Source organism: Hirundo rustica, chromosome 4 (genome assembly GCF_015227805.2).
Source record: "Hirundo rustica isolate bHirRus1 chromosome 4, bHirRus1.pri.v3, whole genome shotgun sequence".
Lineage (NCBI taxonomy): Eukaryota > Metazoa > Chordata > Aves > Passeriformes > Hirundinidae > Hirundo > Hirundo rustica.
In genome coordinates, this window is record NC_053453.1 from 27,095,384 (window position 1) to 27,112,778 (window position 17,395).

The 17,395-nt window shown below is 36.3% G+C and overlaps 1 protein-coding gene across 4 annotated transcripts in view; it reads left to right on the top strand.

Annotated features, from left to right (window-relative positions):
- Nucleotides 1–17,395, top strand: part of DOCK4 (dedicator of cytokinesis 4) — a 244,634-nt gene that overhangs the window by 84,527 nt on the left and 142,712 nt on the right. For all 4 annotated transcript variants that reach the window (XM_040062079.2, XM_040062081.2, XM_040062080.2 and 1 more), the window contains exons 2-8: nt 5,246–5,329; nt 6,306–6,346; nt 8,632–8,687; nt 11,025–11,121; nt 12,857–13,005; nt 14,349–14,433; nt 16,015–16,166. In XM_040062079.2, coding sequence (XP_039918013.1) covers nt 5,246–5,329; nt 6,306–6,346; nt 8,632–8,687; nt 11,025–11,121; nt 12,857–13,005; nt 14,349–14,433; nt 16,015–16,166 — 664 coding nt within the window. The remainder of the gene's footprint in view (nt 1–5,245; nt 5,330–6,305; nt 6,347–8,631; nt 8,688–11,024; nt 11,122–12,856; nt 13,006–14,348; nt 14,434–16,014; nt 16,167–17,395) is intronic.

Sequence of the window (17,395 nt, forward strand, 5' to 3'; positions counted from 1 at the left end):
GTCTCCTTTTGTGGTGTTGACCTTAATTCTAACTTGTGACAAAGGCATCTTGAGCACCATGTCACATCACACTCTTTATGGGGAGACATTTTCATCTTGTAAACATAAAGTCATGCAAGCCATAAAACTGGCTTGCTGTGGATGCCTCAAATCCTCTTTCTAATGCTAACTTGCAGGTAAGGCTTGTATACAGTAGTTGCAAGCAGAAAAATATCTTGGTTTAGTTTTTAGAATAGCAATGCTGTCAGCAGTCTCGATAAGCAGAAGCTGCACCAAGCCCCCGCCACATCGTTAATTAAGACCTTGGGCTTGGATGGATCTTTTCACACACGAAGCACTTTCATATGTAAAACTGTCAAACAGTGAGCACATCCAACCAGAGATTTTGAATGAGAGCACAAAGATGAATTTTGTTTTGAGAAGCTGAACTTCGGGGCAAACCAAACCAAAAGTGAAGTTGCTTTAATATTGCATGTTGCTACAGTTCTCACCATATGATTTCCCCTTCTGCGTAGATTAGGTTTTTGTATCCTGTGTTGTCTTCCTTTCTTAAAATCTGAGCATCCTTTGGCAGCCAGAAAATATTTAATAAAGCTGCCTGACCGCAGTATTTGAACTCAGTTTCTAAAATATTTCTGAGGACATATCCTGCTACAAACTTTTATTGTGGAGTTCCATATTTCTCCTGTGGCTGAGAGGTGACTGAAGAGAACATCAATCACTGTTTCTGTGCTTGAAATAGACATTTATATGACCTTCAGCTACTACAATGACAAAAAAATGTATCTAGATGTGGTTTTGATACATAGCTTCCTGGGGACGTGCATATGACAGTCCATCTGTAAAGACTGCAGGTATTGGTAAATGATCTGGTTTCAGAATAGGTTTTTCTTCTCCTGTCCATCTTCCTTTTCAAGGTCTCTGGTATACAGTTGCAATAGAAGAGAGAAAAAGCAATTGTCACAACAGCTATTGTTGTTAGAAGAATTAAAATGGGACATATATGATGCATATGGGTCAGTGAATGCTTTATATAAAAAAAAGTTCAGTTCTATGAGTACGATAAATCTGTTCTGGTCTTTAGTTAGGTTAATAACACCTTAAGTCATGGTCGCTGCAGAGTGGTTAATTGTTGGAGTCTAGGGCTCGTGGAAAGTCCCTCGAACTGCCCTGAGGGGGTCCGAGACCCTGGGGGACCCCAGGAAAGCATTGCCTTTGACCTCAGTCCATGGCAAAAACTTCCAACACTTAGAGATGAATGAAAAGCAACAAAGGTTTGAAATACATAGTAGCTTAGTTTGTCACAGGGTGAAAATTTGTAGTTTGGGGTTTTTAGTATGGTGGTAGATGAGAGCAAGATGGAGGATTTTGGGTGGTGTCTCATCTTCTTCTTCTACTCCATTTTCTGCTGTAACAGTGGCACAGAGACATTGGTGAACGGGTTTGATGCAGAAATTGCAAGTTTAGAATAAGCGATTATTGGCATTAAACTGTAAATATATTACATTTTAAGAGTTAATTGGACTAGAAACTTTTAACAGACCTTGGAATTCTCTGGCTGGCGTTGTTGCCAGCTGTGTTTTCCAGCGTGTTAAACCAGGTGTTAGCGGCGTGCGGACCTTGAGATAAGAAACTGAATAAACATCTCTAAAGACCAAAAATCTGCAAGTTTCGTTCATCTTTTAACCCCGGTACCAGACTTTGTGCGAGAGAAAACTCCTGACTCTCACAGTTAATGATATGCTTACTACTACTAGAAGAAAAAATTAAGGAGCATCTGCTTTTCCAAAACAGTGTGGTCATTGGAGAAAAGGGTGAGAAGTTTTAAGTACATGAAATTTATATTGTGGCTTGCTTAAGAACCTTATATCCTAGCTGATTTTTATCCTCCCTATAGTTTATTCACATATATACAGCACAGATAAACTAAAAAGACATGGATCATAGTATGGATGAATCTAGACTCTATAGACTTTTATAAAATCTACAGAATTATAGAAGGATTGTAAGGTACCATAAAAATCATCTTGTTTCAACCCTCCTGCTGTGAGCAGGGGCACTTTCACTAGACCAAGTTCCTCAGAGCTTCATCCAAAACCTTGTCTTAAGTGTTCACAGGATTCCACATCAGCAACTTCTCTGGGCAACCTGTTCCAGTTCCTTACCACCCTCACAGTAAAGAATTGTTTTCTCTTCTGTTAGCTAAACCTACCTTCCTTCAGTCTGAAGCCTTTCCCCCTTGTCCTATCACTACATGTTCTTGTCAATAGTCTACTACTACATCAGCCAATTCCCTCAGGATTCTGGGATGTATCTCCTCAGGTCCCCATTGACAGGGAACATTCAGGTCTCTCAGATGGGTATGAACCTGATATTCACAGTGAAGGACTTTGCTCCCCCAGTGCCTATCCTCCTGTCCATCCACTCCAGGAGAGTGTGAAGAGAGGTTGTCACTGAAGACCGAGGCAAGCAGGTTGTTGAGTACTTTGGCCCTCATCTCTTGTTACCAGTTGTTATAACAATTGTTATGATGGCCACCTTCTGTCTCAGTCCTGGGTAATGCAGCATCACTTGATAATTACAACATTAGCTGAGTAAACACTTGTGAGGTAAGTTTATCTGTTGCTTCCTATGCTTTTCATTAAGTCCCCTGCTGCTCTTCAATGCTCTTTATTTTACTTTGAATGACACTGCTAAGCACCACAGGGTACCTGTTTTGAGCCTGACCTTACTCCATAAGAATCCAGGGAGAGTTTTTCAAGTGTATCAGGTGAATGTGCTTGGAGATATAGATAATGCCCTCGTTTCTTTCTTTCTTTTTCTGGTACTCTGCAGGCCATCCTTCTAGAAGATATTTCAAGGTATAATTTTGTTCTTCTATACATGTTCTGAAATGATTTCTAGCTATTTTCTACACTGTGTCAGATTTCAATCTCTTTTTGTCCTGAAACTTTTTTCCTTTAGACTTACTAAAAAAGAAAAAAAAAGAGAGAAGAGAAAAAGATCTTTAACAACTCTAGTAACTAAGAAATGAAAACTGAATGTCACAGAAAAGTCAAATCATACCAATGTGACAGGATATATTGGCTCTTAAGGAGAAAATTACTGTCATTTTTTTATTTCATGGAGTTTAAAAATAAGACATCTCACAACCTTAATAACAGACGAGGGTTTGGTTTTGCATACTTCTTCAGTTAATTCCTTAATTTTATTTTGGTTACTGTACATGCTGTTTTGGCAGGCTTCATATTTAAATTTTGCTTCTTTCAAACTAGAAAGTTGACAAGAGTGACTTCTGTCATTCCAGTGCCACAGTGGAATTTAGATGTATATTGCACTGATATTCAGGGAGTTTGCTTTTTATTTTTTAATAGTTAATAAACTGTTTTAATATTCAGATCTTTGTGAAATAATTAATTGAGAATTCTTGGGTTTTTTCAACTCTTAGACAAACTTTCTCACTGTACTAATGCTGTCTTGCTACTAAGCTACTTTAAAAATGGTGTACTTGATCATGGTGTGGAACCAAAGTAACTTTTTATTTTATGCTGCATATCTTACAGTATTCAGTTCAGTGTAAAAAAACTTGAAGAGTAGGAGTAGCACCAAGACAAACAGAGATTGAATCAATACACATTCTTGAGGAAGTTCAATGCTATGAATACTGGTCTCATGTTGTATCAAGCTTTTAGGTCTGTCTAGGGATATAATCTCACAGGATTTTTTTCAAAGGGATAAAGACTGTGGGTTAAGCACAGTGATGATTTTCTCATGAGGGATGAGTGAATATAATGAGTTTTGAAGTCTTCAATTTCTGAAGAAGGATTTGGTAAAAATGTACTTTTCGTGCATTTTTAAACATGTCGTCTTATAGCATAAACCGTATCCCTGTTGGTTTACTCTTAAAATCTGGAACTTTCTTCCAAAGGTTCACAAATGAATTTGCAGTTTCTGTGGTTGCTGGCAGCTAATCTCTCCTGCTGCCTTTGATGAACAATGTGGCAGGCACAGATGGTGGATGACAGGTTATATTTGAGTGTAGTGTCTGCTTGTGGCAGGGTAGACCTCCAACAGCAGGCAAGAGCTTATATATGTCCTTGCATATATGCATATCCTTTTGGCTTTTTTATGTGAAGTTTTCTTGTCATGCCTCTCAGTGGTGGTTCTTTTTTTCCTATGAGATTTGGGGTTTTCTGTCTAGATGGGTAGATATTTGACAGCAGTAAGAATGCTGTTAGGCTACAAAGTCTTTTTGTGCATCATGCCCCAATGGATAGGCTATTTTCCTCTTCCCCTTCAAAATTAAGCTCTGAAAGAAGATTACAATACAGAGACTCAAAAGCACTATTGCTTGGTCTCATAGCCTGAATTTTTAATTCAGCATTTCAAGTATAGTAAGAACAGGATTGAATAGCTGAATTGCTATCTAGCATGTTAATGGATTTTTAGGGGCGAGCTCTTTGAGTGGCTTTTGGGTATTCTGTTTCGATTCTAAGTGAAAAAATATGTCTATTGTTTTAGAAGTAACAATATAAGACTTAATATTTGGCTATTGTAAGTATTTGAAAACATCACTGCTCTGGTGGATGTTTTGTTTCTGAAGCACGTTTTATCTCCAGCTCCATTTCTGTGGCTCTTGTCCCAGCCTGGGCTCATGACCTCCCTTCAACGGCTCTGGTGAAGCTGCAGGGGAAGCTTAGTGAGCACTTGATGTACTGGAGTGAACAACACGCTTTAGGGGCCTCCACCCCCATACCATTTCCTCACATTTGGGATTTTATGGAGTGCTGGGTCTATAGCATCCATTAAGTAAATGTGAAATAAGGTTTTCTTTTCATGGTGTGTGAGTGGTATGGATGGCACCAAAAATATTGGCACGTATTGGCACTTGCAGCTTGTAAAATTCTGAGGTCTGATGCGTGTTAGTGTAAGCATTTGGAATAAAACGCTTTCTGTCCTTCGGGGTACTTATGATCTAGCTAATAGTGTTCTCCAGTACAAACTTTCCATTCATGTATCGTAAGGCTGTGTTTAGATTTTTTTCCTGAGTCCTGTGTTCGGAATTTTCTGTTCATAAAAGTGGCTTAATGATTCTTTCTTTTAACTTTTTTCACAGCTTATTGAATTTGAGTAAGCCTTTTTGTTCTAACATGTAACTTCTCATGGTAATGTACTATTTTGTTAACAATAGGAATAATAATTTATATTTTAATGTTGTAAGTAATTGAAACATTATATTTTGCAGTAATTGCTGGTTTTCGAGGGACAGTCCCACATGGCCTATCACTGGAGATTGGAGACACCGTTCAAATATTAGAGAAATGTGATGGTGAGTTCACAGGTGATTCCAGTGATAATTAAGTTTTACGTATTGATGGTTGGAACCCCATTGATATACATTTATTTTCTTAAAGTAACACATTGCTGAAGTCAATAATGTAATACATTTTGGCCTCTTTAATTTCTTTTCCACAGTTCCAGTGAGCTCTAATATCTATAATTAATTTGCAGTACATTAATTTTTATTTAATCTCTCTGTTTAATAAACATTTACAGAGGATAAGAGTTACAATGGAAAGGAAGTCTCTCATGAGTCTTCTGCTTTTTTGCTATTTCTGAGGCACATCAAGACATTTTCAAATTAGTTCAAAGTCAAAACTTTAAATCTTAAAGCAGTGTAACCATTCTCTTCTACCTCTGTTTTGCGCTAGAGAATGCAAATATAATTTTAGCAAATGTCTGTTGCTAGTGTCAGAGAAATAAAGTTGCATTTTCTTTTTATAATCTGCCTCCTTAACACATAAAAATCAACACATTATTTTTTTTATATTTTGGGATCATAGAGGGTATTTTTTTAATATCATATCAGGATTATATATGGTTAAACTTGTAAGAAATCTTCTTTTAGAAGGCATAGGATCTATTATGTTGAATCACGTATATTATGAATTTTGTATACCCTTGTGGTTGATAGATGTAGAGCCTAAACTCCAGAAATGATTTGTAAATGTTTTCAGCTGGTAAGAAACGATTTCTGTTTTGACTGGTGTGGTTACATTGTTAGAAACATTTAGAGGTACAGGGTTAAAGAGTAATTCCTGAAATTGTGTGAATGAAGTCATCTGAATATGAACTGGTTTAAATGAAATACCTTTCATTTGGAAAGGTATGGAAAATCTTTTAAATTAATATAGTCTGACAGCACTGTGGAATTGTCATGTCAGTCCAAAAGAGAAAGATGAAATCTGTTTTACATATGTAAGTGACTGGCACAATTTAAAAAGCAAAATGTGTTTTCTTCACAGGCTGGTACAGAGGATTTGCCTTAAAAAACCCCAATGTTAAGGTAAAGGTCAATTGCACTTTTGCGTTCTTGGGCAAAAATGTATATTTACTTTTTAAAAGTTAATAATCGGCTTTTAAGTGTATGATATTTACTCTTAAAAGAAATCCAGAGCTTAGTGTTAAGGTATATTATTGGTACTACTTTAATTAGATTTGGTCATGGATTACCCTTCTGAAATGCTTCTATATATTAGGATGATACACTTTACAAATCCAGTGGTGAATTTTCTTTCATTTCCGAATTTTTGATTTTCCACTCAGAGGAAGCTAAGTTGAAGGGAAAAGACTACTGAGAATACAAGTTGTAAACACTGTTGGAAAAGTTGGTTAAACTGTGCCTGTTTTTCTTGATGCTATGAATTAATTTAGAGCAGCTGGTGGAGACAGCTAGTTTATAGGAGCCACATGCAGAGTATCAATTGAATAAAAGATATGTGTTGTCATGTAAAATATATGGTTCATTTTGGTTTTCTTTGATGTGTAGTAGATTTCTATAGTAACATAGTATTCTAGACCAGACTTCACTGATTTATTTCTTCTGCATTGAAGAGTTACTGAAATTTATGTTTCAGTGTCTATTCGTGTTGTATGTATAAGCTTTACTTGTCTTATTTGTCTTTCTGTTTTCTTAAAAAAACCCCAGGTTTTGTTTTTCGTTGGAAAGATAGATCTAAAATTATCTGTTGATCTTTTAGCCTTAAGCTTTGCTCTTCTTTTTCTGTCCTCATTTCCAAGATTCTGCTGCTGCAAAAACGGCACATACAAAATAATTTTGAAAAGTTTCTAGGGGCTCATATCAAGTCATTGGCCTTTTGTGCCAAGGCCTGTGGTCTCTAATCACATAAATTTCCTTTCTTTATATGGCAGGTCAATTCAAACAATAAATTTAACCACAGAGTGTAATTTGATGTTTACTACTTTGACCTCATTGATGTATATTACAGTTTGATTTATAAGACATGAGCAGTTGAGGTTTGTTATTGCATCTTCTGTGTCTTTTGTTGCAATTCTCACCACATGCATGCTGTCAGTCTTGCTTTGTGGTCTGTCAAATGTGTGATGGAAGTTATGAATGGGTTTTCTAAACATGACTTGATGTGTGAAGAGATGATACATATTCTCTGTTTTCAGAGTGTGAATGCAAACAGTTTTCTGAACTGGATTTTTGAAGGGAGTCTCTCCAAAAGTAAAATCATAAGAGCACCTTGTAGCTCCTCTTGTTATTGGTATTGCTCTGTCAAGATTCTTCTCTTGTTATTCTGCTGGCTTTGAGACTCGAAGAAGTTATCTGTGGCAGCTGGGTCTGGAGGAAGTGCGCAGATGCAGCCATCCTGTTCCCTGACACATCCTTACACCTGCAAAGCCGTGTGTCCTGCTGTCCCAGGGAGATGCTCCCCTGAACTACTTTGCATTACACGAGTAGGAGCATTTAAGAGGATAGTTGCCTCTACATAGTAGATTTGGTTTTGTTGAAGGTCTAATGGCTGTGTGAAAAGAAAATGGGACACGTGATCACAAAGGAAAGCTGTATGCAGCTGTGCTTATTATGAAGAGACCATATATGTGTCTTCTCTCGCTGCATGAGCTATAGTGTATTATCTCCCCAGCCAGAGGCTTGGAGCTGACTTGCTTCATTTTGCTCATTCTGATCTGTGAAGGTCAGTGTGCTGTAAGAGCAATAGGATGGTTGCAGCAGTGCTGCGTGTCCAAGAGAATGGTGGGGAGCCCTCAAACAGCTGGAAAAGTGCCACTCCTGGCAGACACCGCCTCCTTGACCGGCATCTACCACAACTTTCCTGTGCACTGCAGGCAGAGTAGCCACCACATGAGACTCTATTTTGATTTTCTTTACTTGACTTCATTTTGATTGAATGTTGTTAACTTCTTTTATTCTGCTTAATTTTAAAAATCCCTATCTGAAAATCCTTATTTTTAAGATGTGGTTGATGAAACATTATCCCCCACAGCTGGTCTGTTTCTTATCAAGGTGGGAATAATGAATAAAACCATCTGCCATAAGGCAACTCTCAAACAACCTTCTGCATGTTCTACATATGTTTCTCTTCTAGTTTTCTGAAGTGTTGAAGAATTTAATCTGTACTGAATATGGCATTTTAGTTTGTTACAGCTATACTGAGTATTTATTGCATTCTTTCCTTGTGTGTGTTTTTTGTTAATTATTTGGAGGACTTTGAATTCAGCATGCATTTGCATATTGAATGATACTAAATGGAATGCCAAACTCATGTAAGGGGACTTTTTTACCGAAACTTTTTTATTTTTCAGGGCATATTTCCATCTAACTACATTCACTTGAAGAATGCATGTGTTAAGAACAAAGGGTATGTGTGAAATGTTCTGATTTCAAATATTTAAATATGATCAGTTACTTGTGCCAAAAATCTTTTGCTTATAAAGTAGATAATTTAGTTATGATGCTTTCAGTTTACTGCCAGAGAACTTGAAATAGCAGTCTTGGTACTCCTTCATGGTCATAAAATTGGAATATTATATCCAGAAAAGACACTGAATACAATTGGGAATATCAGTCTGCATTGTCTAGAGAAAAGGAGAAACAATTAGGTTTGGCTTGAAAATGGCATTGCCTTAATTTGAGGAAATTATTCTGTACATAAGCTGTCCTTTAACCTGCTGTTTAAGATAAGCTCTATTCTTTGAGGTCAGCAGCTCTACTGTGGTAGACACTTGCCATTTTACAAAAAAAAAAAAAAAAAAAAAAAAAAAAAAAAAAAAAAAAAAAAAAAAAAAAAAAAGAAGTTAAAATAATGTATCAGTTTAATGGCAAAATATTTTACTGAACCTGTAAATGAATAGAGAAACTTTTTCCTTTTTCCTTCTTCAAGTGATGGAGAGCTAACATTTATTTTTGATAGCAACTGATGTTGTTGCTTGTCTCTATTGGAGCCACTGGCTCCATTTTGCCCAGGCTAGCTTGAGACAAGACAGGAAAACTCTCCTGGGTCCTAGAAACCAGGGGAGCGGTGGAGGGGCTTTTCCCCTTATCACGGGAGAGACCACGTCAATGGTGGAGGAAAGGAGTCAGACTTGGTGAGAGGGCGAGTCCAAGGTCTTTATTTCTTCCGCATCGGACGCCTGCCTCAGTTCAGCAGCTCCAGCCAAGTCCCACCCAGGCCTCATGTTCCAGGCTTATATACAGGGGAGGGACTAAGGGAGGGGAAAAGCCAACACCCAATGAGGGATAAGGTGGGAGTGGAACAGGGTTGGAGGGACATTCAAAGAAACCAATGGGAACATAGAGGGAGGAACCTCCTCGGCTCTTGCCCTATCACTCGATGTCCTTACCTGAACTCTCCAGAAGGTGGGAGGAACAGCCAAATGACAGACAGGGCCCGCAGGAGTAGTGTGGGAGGATTGACAGGGAAAAAAGGGCAAGGACAAAATTCAGAACATAATATTTCTTCAGGAGAACAGGGGAGTACAGAACAAACCATTACAACAAAAATAAATAACATAAAATACAGTATGAAAATAAATAACACAGAGCACAATGCAACATAATGTCTTTTCACATCTAGAAGAGTTGATAAAAACCAGAGTAATTGGTTAAAATTAGTTTTAAATTTTTTTTTTAGGAATTCAAGTTGTCTGACTTAAAGAAAACACAGACTGTTTTTTTTTTTTTTAAGTGTGTAAAACTTACCTTAATGGTAAAACTTCTAAAAATTTAAAATGTTAAAAAATTGTCAGTGATCTTAGCTAAACAGTTTTTTCCCACAGTTTTACTTAATTTTTAGTTGTTCATATTGTATCCTTTATTTGGGTTTATTAGTAGAGAATTATACAAAAAAGTTTGAAAACTGTTTAGGTAAGGACATTTCTCATAATATATGGATGCCTGAACATGAAGTGACCTTTGTTTTGGGAGCATGAATGAGTGTGCTGGAGATCCATTATTCATGACGGGCAGAAATAATGATGACGATTGTAATAACATTAAAACAAGTTTCATTTTCACAGGTGAAAATGTCCCCATGTTACTGTTAAACTCCCTGTTGTTCACTATGAAGTTACAGACGTGTGGTTTGTCATGCCCTAGGATCATCTTCTCCTTTTAAAGTAGTAGCTAAAACTGGAGGTTCAATGAAACAAAATTGTAAGCCATCACAATAAAATAAAGTTTAAAGGCAGAATAATTTTTGTTAGTGGACACCATGACAGTACTTGCATGGAGTTCAACTTTTATTGCATCAATTTCCTTTCTTAGTTTGTTTCCCATTCAGGCCATGTTCTCTGCTAAATATCATGGCCAAGAGCTGTCACATTGTTACGTTAATTTAGTAAGAGAGACAAGATATCATGAAAAAAGGAATCCAGGCATGAAAAGCTGAAGTGACAAGATTCCTTTGGAAACTGAGATTTATTCTGCTGTGAAAGTAATTTTTGGTATGCTTATGTTGTAGTAAAAAGCTCACCTTGACTTCTCTAGGGCCAAGACTTTGCATGGGGATTAAACTATTTTCACCTAAAGGCTTTCCATGGGGATTCAATAAATATACAAATAAAAAGTGCCATGGTCTGAAGGAGTGCTCATGTAGGTTGACAGATATCACTGTTGGTGGTAGGAAGTCTACACATTAGTAACTGCAATAGTATTAGTAATGCTTGTGCAATATCATGTGTTCTTCTGCATGTTACAGACAATTTGAAATGGTTATTCCAACAGAAGATTCTGTTATTACAGAAATGACATCAACTCTAAGAGACTGGGGGGCAATGTGGAAACAACTCTATGTGGCAAGTACCCTGAATAATATTGCTTTGATATATAATCTCATCTCAAAGAGTGCAGTGTTTAGATGCTCTGGTTTAGTTAAAGTATATATTTCAGAAAAAAAAAAATCAAAACTTTCGGGTTTTTTTTTAATTGTTTTGCTAATACCTTGAAATTTCATTTTGAGCTTCATAGTGTTATTAGCATGTCTCTCATATTTGCATGAAATCTAATAATAATAATTACTATTATAATATTTTTATTATAACATAAATATTATAATAAAAATATGCTTCAATAGAGCTTATTGGATACCAGGACCAAAGATGCACCTGAATTATTGTTTATTCAGCTTGGATTTTTGACTGCAGAAATGAAAGCTCCATATATTCATGTCTGAGGGAAAATTGTGAAAACACACTGTCAGTATAGCTCTCTATAATGTTCCTACAGAATCCTGTTTGTCTCTCGTTTCTAATTCAAGGGCTCTTTCTATGACCTTTTTTTCCCTTTGTTTTCTTTTACTTATAGTGTTCATATTTCCCTCTTGTTACAGCAGTTGTTTCTCTTTTTGACATTTCTCTTCACTGCTGTTCCTATCCCATGTTCAAAATTACCCTGGTTTTCTTCCTTTCCAAGGAAGACAGACAGAAAGCCAAGACAAACAATAAATTAATGCCCTTTCAGTGAGCTTATGAAATAAATGAATGTGAAGTAAAAAGAGCAGATTTATCAAACTGCAATTTTTCTGAGTGCTTGGAATATAAAAGTTGTTGATGGAGAGTAATGATACTTCTAAATGAATTTTAGGTTTACCTTATGCAGCAGAAGTAGCTGAACTTATTTTTATGCCTTTTATTCATAGGAATAAGGAAAAGGGAAGGGCTTATGGTTTTTGGCAAGAATTAACAGAACAAATCATAATAGGAGTTTTTTTCAACTTTGTGTGATGAATCACACAGGTGAAAGTTGTAGTAATTTTCTCAAGCTAAAGGTTCTCAAAAAAACTACTTAAAATTAGTGAACTACTTACAATTAGTGAAGGAAGAGTTAATAGGTTCTTCCAGAACAGAGATTTGTTTATGGGAAATCATTATGCCCTTAGCTGGTATATAATTAGAGTAGGAAGATGTGGTTTCAAAGCAGTCATATTCACATAATTTCTCCTACTTCACACTTAGATAAAGAACAACTGTCTGGACAAGATTCTGTCTATGTGATACTATTTATTTATGATTAGATGGTAGTGTGTAGAGTTATATCAATGCAAGGGAAAATTAAAAGAAATTAACACTGTGGTTCAGAGTTTGAATGCTCAGAGCTATTGTTTTTTCTACCCCTTATCTGTATGAGTTCAAATAGTCTTGAAATACATGATTTCAAAAACTGATATATTCAGTTTGGATGAGACAGCAGCACAGAATGAACACATTCTTGGAATAAAACAATGCTGTGTCATGAAACACATGAACATCTTTTTGTTGAATTTTTCTCATATCTGTCATGTACATTGGATTAGGTTAACGTGAGACTGAGGGGTTGGATGGGAATATTGGCATGGGTGTGGTGCTGAGACAAGGTCTGTGGCAAGGTCTGAAATTGTTTTATATACACACACATGCAGGTATAATGGTCACAGTGTGATGAGGAATAAAAGACTAGGTAAGGGGAAAAAGGGTTTTCCTAATTTCCTCATAATTTATTAGGATTATCAGCTTATACAGGTGATGTAGAGGCAATCATGTTTTTATCTCACAGAGGAATGAGGGGGATCTCTTTCACCGGCTGTGGCACATAATGAATGAAATCCTAGACCTGCGAAGGCAGGTCCTCGTTGGCCACCTCACCCATGATCGGATGAAGGATGTCAAGCGACACATCACTGCTCGTCTGGACTGGGGCAACGAGTGAGTGAATATAAATAAATGAAAAGTAATAAAATTGTAAAGCCAGTTCTTTAGACTGATTGTAGAATGCTGAAATAAAAACCAAATTTCTAACAAGTGTTACCTTTTTTTTAATGGACTTCCTCCTTCATTGTTTTTGTGTCCACGATGTTTTAACAGTGAAAAGTGGCTTATTGTTTTATCCTGCTTTTTTAATGTCAGTGTAATTTACGTAGCAGTAGTACTGTCTATAGGAGAATTGCATTGGAATATCTGAAGCAGCATTTTACATCTTTTTAATACACATGATACCTGGCTGATGCATGTAACATATGCTTTGTGTTCTAACTGGAACTATGTTGGTTGACATTGCTTCTTTTTTTTAACTTGGTTGCACAATTTAGTTCCTACTTGGGCATCTCTAAGCTACTGAGGTCTGCATCTTCCTTTAATATGAATAACTGAAATGAGCTAACACAAATGGTATTATCTTACTTTTTTTTTAAGCAAGAAAATGGTTAAAACACCCTCTGGCATTTAGGTGCTGTTTCTGAAGTGTCTTCTTTAGTATACATTTATACAGCTAAATGCTAACTAAAGGAAGCAATATTCAGCAGTAGAATTAACTGAATTTCCAGGGTTTCCACAGCTGCCTGAAAGCATAAATACCTAACAGAACGAAAGAGTTGTGATTAAGTGTATAATTACCTGTCCACTTAGAGTTTTGCAGTAACTGAAAAGAATTAATTGTGAGGGCTTTTGATATGGACAGGTCGTGCTCTTCAAAACATATTTTTGAAAAAAAATTTAATCTTTTGAATTTTCTTAAATTCAGTATGACTACCTAGGTATCCTTATGCATTCTTAAACATTATTGCTTGCTGCTGTGCTGGAAATAAATTGTAATCCTGTTGATTCAAGCTAATTTCCTTATTTTGTTCAGCAGTTACAGGGTTATACAGATACTGTATCTTTGATACCCTCCAGTTCAAACTGAAAATAAGCTGATGTTTTGGCACTTGATGGATTTTCTTATCATCTGCCTTTCCATGGTTGTTATTCACATTGACAGTACTAGTGCATTCACTCTGAAATGTTCACAATAATACGAAGGATAATGTCCATTGTGCATTGTCCACAATGCGAAACAGATTTAAAAATTGCGGGAAAACAGTCTAATGGGATGAGTCAGATGTGAGTGGTGGATACAGCCAAAATATATTGAAACAAAACCGAAGTCAGCTAATTGTAGAGTACCAATTAACACGTGCATTGTTTATTGGAATAAGCAACAAACACATGCTGAGTTAATTTATTTCTTTTGAAAGTAGAAACTACTTGCTGTTATTCCATTTCTCATACAGACAGCTGGGACTTGACTTAGTTCCAAGAAAAGAATATGCTATGGTGGATCCTGAAGACATCAGCATTACAGAGCTCTTCAGGCTGGTATGTGAATGTAATATCTGGTACTTCTGCTAACAAATTATGTCCTGATTGTTTGATGGCCACTCTTTTCTATTTAAGCAGAAGTACCTTTTTTGATCCAACAAATCGGCATTTCATTGTGTAATGAGTTTTACTATAAGGAAAGATTTTTTATTTTATGGCTATGTCATCTCTACATCTGTATGAGATTCTTTCATTCGATATCAAATTTTTGTGTGCACACGTGCGTAGCAAATGTTATTTGTTAAAAATTTTAGTTTTTGATGTACCGTTAAAATTATGACTGTTAATATGAATTTAATAATCAATAAAAGCTTATGGGACTCTTTACCATTTGAGCTTTACCTGGCTCATGAGCTAGTCTAGATAAGCTTTATGGAAATATAATAATGGTATAATATTGTCACAATTAATCATACTGGGCTCCTGGTACTTTCTAATATATTAATGTAAATAGCAGTTAAATTGCATAAGAAAGCTTTCCTTTGGGTGTAAAAGCCCATCTTGATTTACTAAAACCAGCACTGATATTTCTTATTGTGATTAAATCTCCAGTGAGGTCTAGGAAAACTTGCCAATTCATTTATGTAGGCTTTGGCTCATAAGTACTGCAGCTGTTAAAAATACACAGTTCTGAGCTCATGACTAAGCTTGTATTTAAACTGAATTTTATTTATGATAACTTTTATATTTAAATGCAACCTCCCAAACACATCATTGCTACAATTTTTTGTGGACCTGGAATAATTATGTATTTTTTAAAATAATGTTTAACTTGTATTTTACTTGTATGGTTAACTTGTAATGTCAAGCCTAATATTAAATTCTTTGTGCTAGAATCAGTATACTTTTGAGTAATTTCAAAGTCGTATGTAATACTGAAACATTAGGTGAAATATGGTGAGGAATCATTAATCATAAGAAACATACAGAGGAAAAATAACCCAGAAAACTAGTAATGGACTCATGGAGTGTACTTTGAAGAATAAAAAGGTGGAAAAAAGGTAACCTTACTATGAAGGCTATACAGCTTAGAAATGTAAGAGAGGGATAGTACAACTAAATATTGTCCTTCTGTTAATGGGTGACTAAAATGCAGAAGGCATAAACTGTGAAGTCAAATCAAGACACTTTATTAGCTTGTATAAAGCAGTTTACTGGAGATCATAAAATGTGGGTATGATTGCTTTTCCCCAGTTTAAAATACTTGTATTTAGTCTTCTGCAAAAGCATTTTTTAATGTGTTTGAATATTGGAATATCAGATCATTAACTGTTTAAACCAGCTAAGAAATACTATGTTGCAAGGCTTTAAAGTGGCTCCACACTTGCAGAGTAAAAAGAGACAAACTTCTAGAGATTACTGTTTTTCTCCTAGAGATAACTATGATGAAGTGTAACACTGGTAAAGTAAATTCCCTGTGTTTTCCTTCTTAGATGTGAAAGGAAAAAATGCAAGTTAAATTTTAAAAGATACTAATTTGGATTAAGAAAGTAGTTCTGCATTACATATTTTTTACCTCTTTGTTTTGAGAATTTTATAATTGACTCAAACTGGTCACTGTTTTTATGGTATTTTTAGATGGAACATCGCCATCGAAAAAAAGACACACCAGTACCAGCTAGCAGCCACCATCTTTTTGTTCAGATGAAGAGTTTAATGTGCTCCAATCTGGGAGAGGAACTGGAAGTAATCTTTTCACTCTTTGATAGTAAAGAAAATCGACCCATCAGGTACCATATGATTTCTATTTAAATACTGATTTTACGTAGGTTTTACAATAAGTACTCTATCTTTTGATCCAGGTAACAAATTCCACATTTAGAAACAAGGGTAAGGTGTTCTTGTTTCATGAGAATATTTTGCTTCCTTCTGAAATTCTGTTGTTATGTCTAATGACTTGTAGTGTAATTTAAGGTTTACAAAAATGTATACATCTCTGTCTTGTTTACTTATTTCACCTTCCAGTTTGGGGGGGGGAGGGGTGTGTGTGTGTTTGTCTGTTGTTGTGGGTTTTTTTTTTTCCCCCCCCCCCCCCCCCCATAGGAATATATGTGTATGCGTACAGAATGGTCAATTTTCAGTATCCCTATTTTCATCTCTCCTAATCAGTGCTCATTCAAAACTTTGAACTTTTGCTTTCTCGGTAATATTTATGAGTTCTCCTCAGTACATGAGATTGGAAGGCTGCCCTTAGTCAGTGACTTCAGCATATTTTTTATAAGAAGAGGCTTTACTTCTATGAGAAGGTGCTGGTTCTTCAGTGAAACTGTCAAAATCAATCCATCCTAGAGTTTAAATTCCATGAGAGACCTGATAACCTTTGATTTTAAAAATATTCAGTAGCTACTTCTATTTTCAGAATTCTGACTGAGAGAGAAAACTCGGGAGTGATTAGTAGTGAAACCCTATGCATTTAATAAATATGAGCACAGAAGGAGAGTACAGTTAGTGCAAGAATTCAGTAAGTTCCATTTGAGGAATATGCCAGGAAGTCTGAACCATTAAATGGCTGTGCAGTGGTGATGGGTGTGGTGGGTTGACCCTGGCCTCCAGCCAGACACAGCCACCCTGTCGCTCCCCTCCTCATCTGGACAGGGGACAGAAAATAGAACAAAAGGCTCAAGGGTCAAGAGAAGGACAGGGAGAGATCACTCACCGATTACTGTCACAGATAAAACAGACTTCACATGGGGAAAATGAATTTGCTACTGATCATATAGTAGGATAATGAGAAATAAATCCAAAACTTAAAACATCTTCCTTTCCACTTGTCCCTTCTTCCTGTGTTCAACTTCATTCCTAATTTTCTCTCCTTCATCCACCCTAGCAGTACAGGGGACTGGAAATAGAAGCTGTGGTCAGTTGGTCACACATTTTCTCTGCCACTCCTTCCTCCTCCAAGGGAAGACTCCTCACACTCTTCCTCTCCTCCAGCCTGGGTGCCCTCCCACAGGAGAGA